The following is a 233-nucleotide window of genomic DNA, read 5'->3' as shown; positions in this document are numbered from 1 at the left end:
TTACATCACGTTTTTTTGTTGAATAGATTTGAGTGCTTCAAAATGTTGGGTCACGATGTATTGACCAAGTAAAAAGTGGGTCCCAAGGCCTGACCAGTTGTGAACCACTGCTTTATATTATATTTTAAATAAACACATAGTGTTACATGAATGTTGTTACTTCTTCAAATGTTCATGTTTACCTGAATCTGCACCACTGTGGCATTCTCTCTTAAGCGAGAGCACACGTGAAT

At 36.9% G+C, this 233-nt stretch overlaps 1 protein-coding gene across 1 annotated transcript in view; it reads right to left on the bottom strand.

The window, feature by feature from the left end:
• Positions 1-205, bottom strand: part of LOC104940878 (cullin-3) — a 14,164-nt gene extending 13,959 nt beyond the window's left edge. Inside the window, exon 1 of the mRNA XM_010765885.1 lies at positions 183-205. Coding sequence (XP_010764187.1) covers positions 183-205 — 23 coding nt within the window. The remainder of the gene's footprint in view (positions 1-182) is intronic.
• Between the last annotated feature and the right edge of the window lie 28 nt (positions 206-233).

Source organism: Notothenia coriiceps, unplaced genomic scaffold (genome assembly GCF_000735185.1).
Source record: "Notothenia coriiceps isolate Sejong01 unplaced genomic scaffold, NC01 NC01_scaffold00002820, whole genome shotgun sequence".
Classification (NCBI taxonomy): domain Eukaryota; kingdom Metazoa; phylum Chordata; class Actinopteri; order Perciformes; family Nototheniidae; genus Notothenia; species Notothenia coriiceps.
This window is presented reverse-complemented; position numbering and strand designations above follow the sequence as displayed.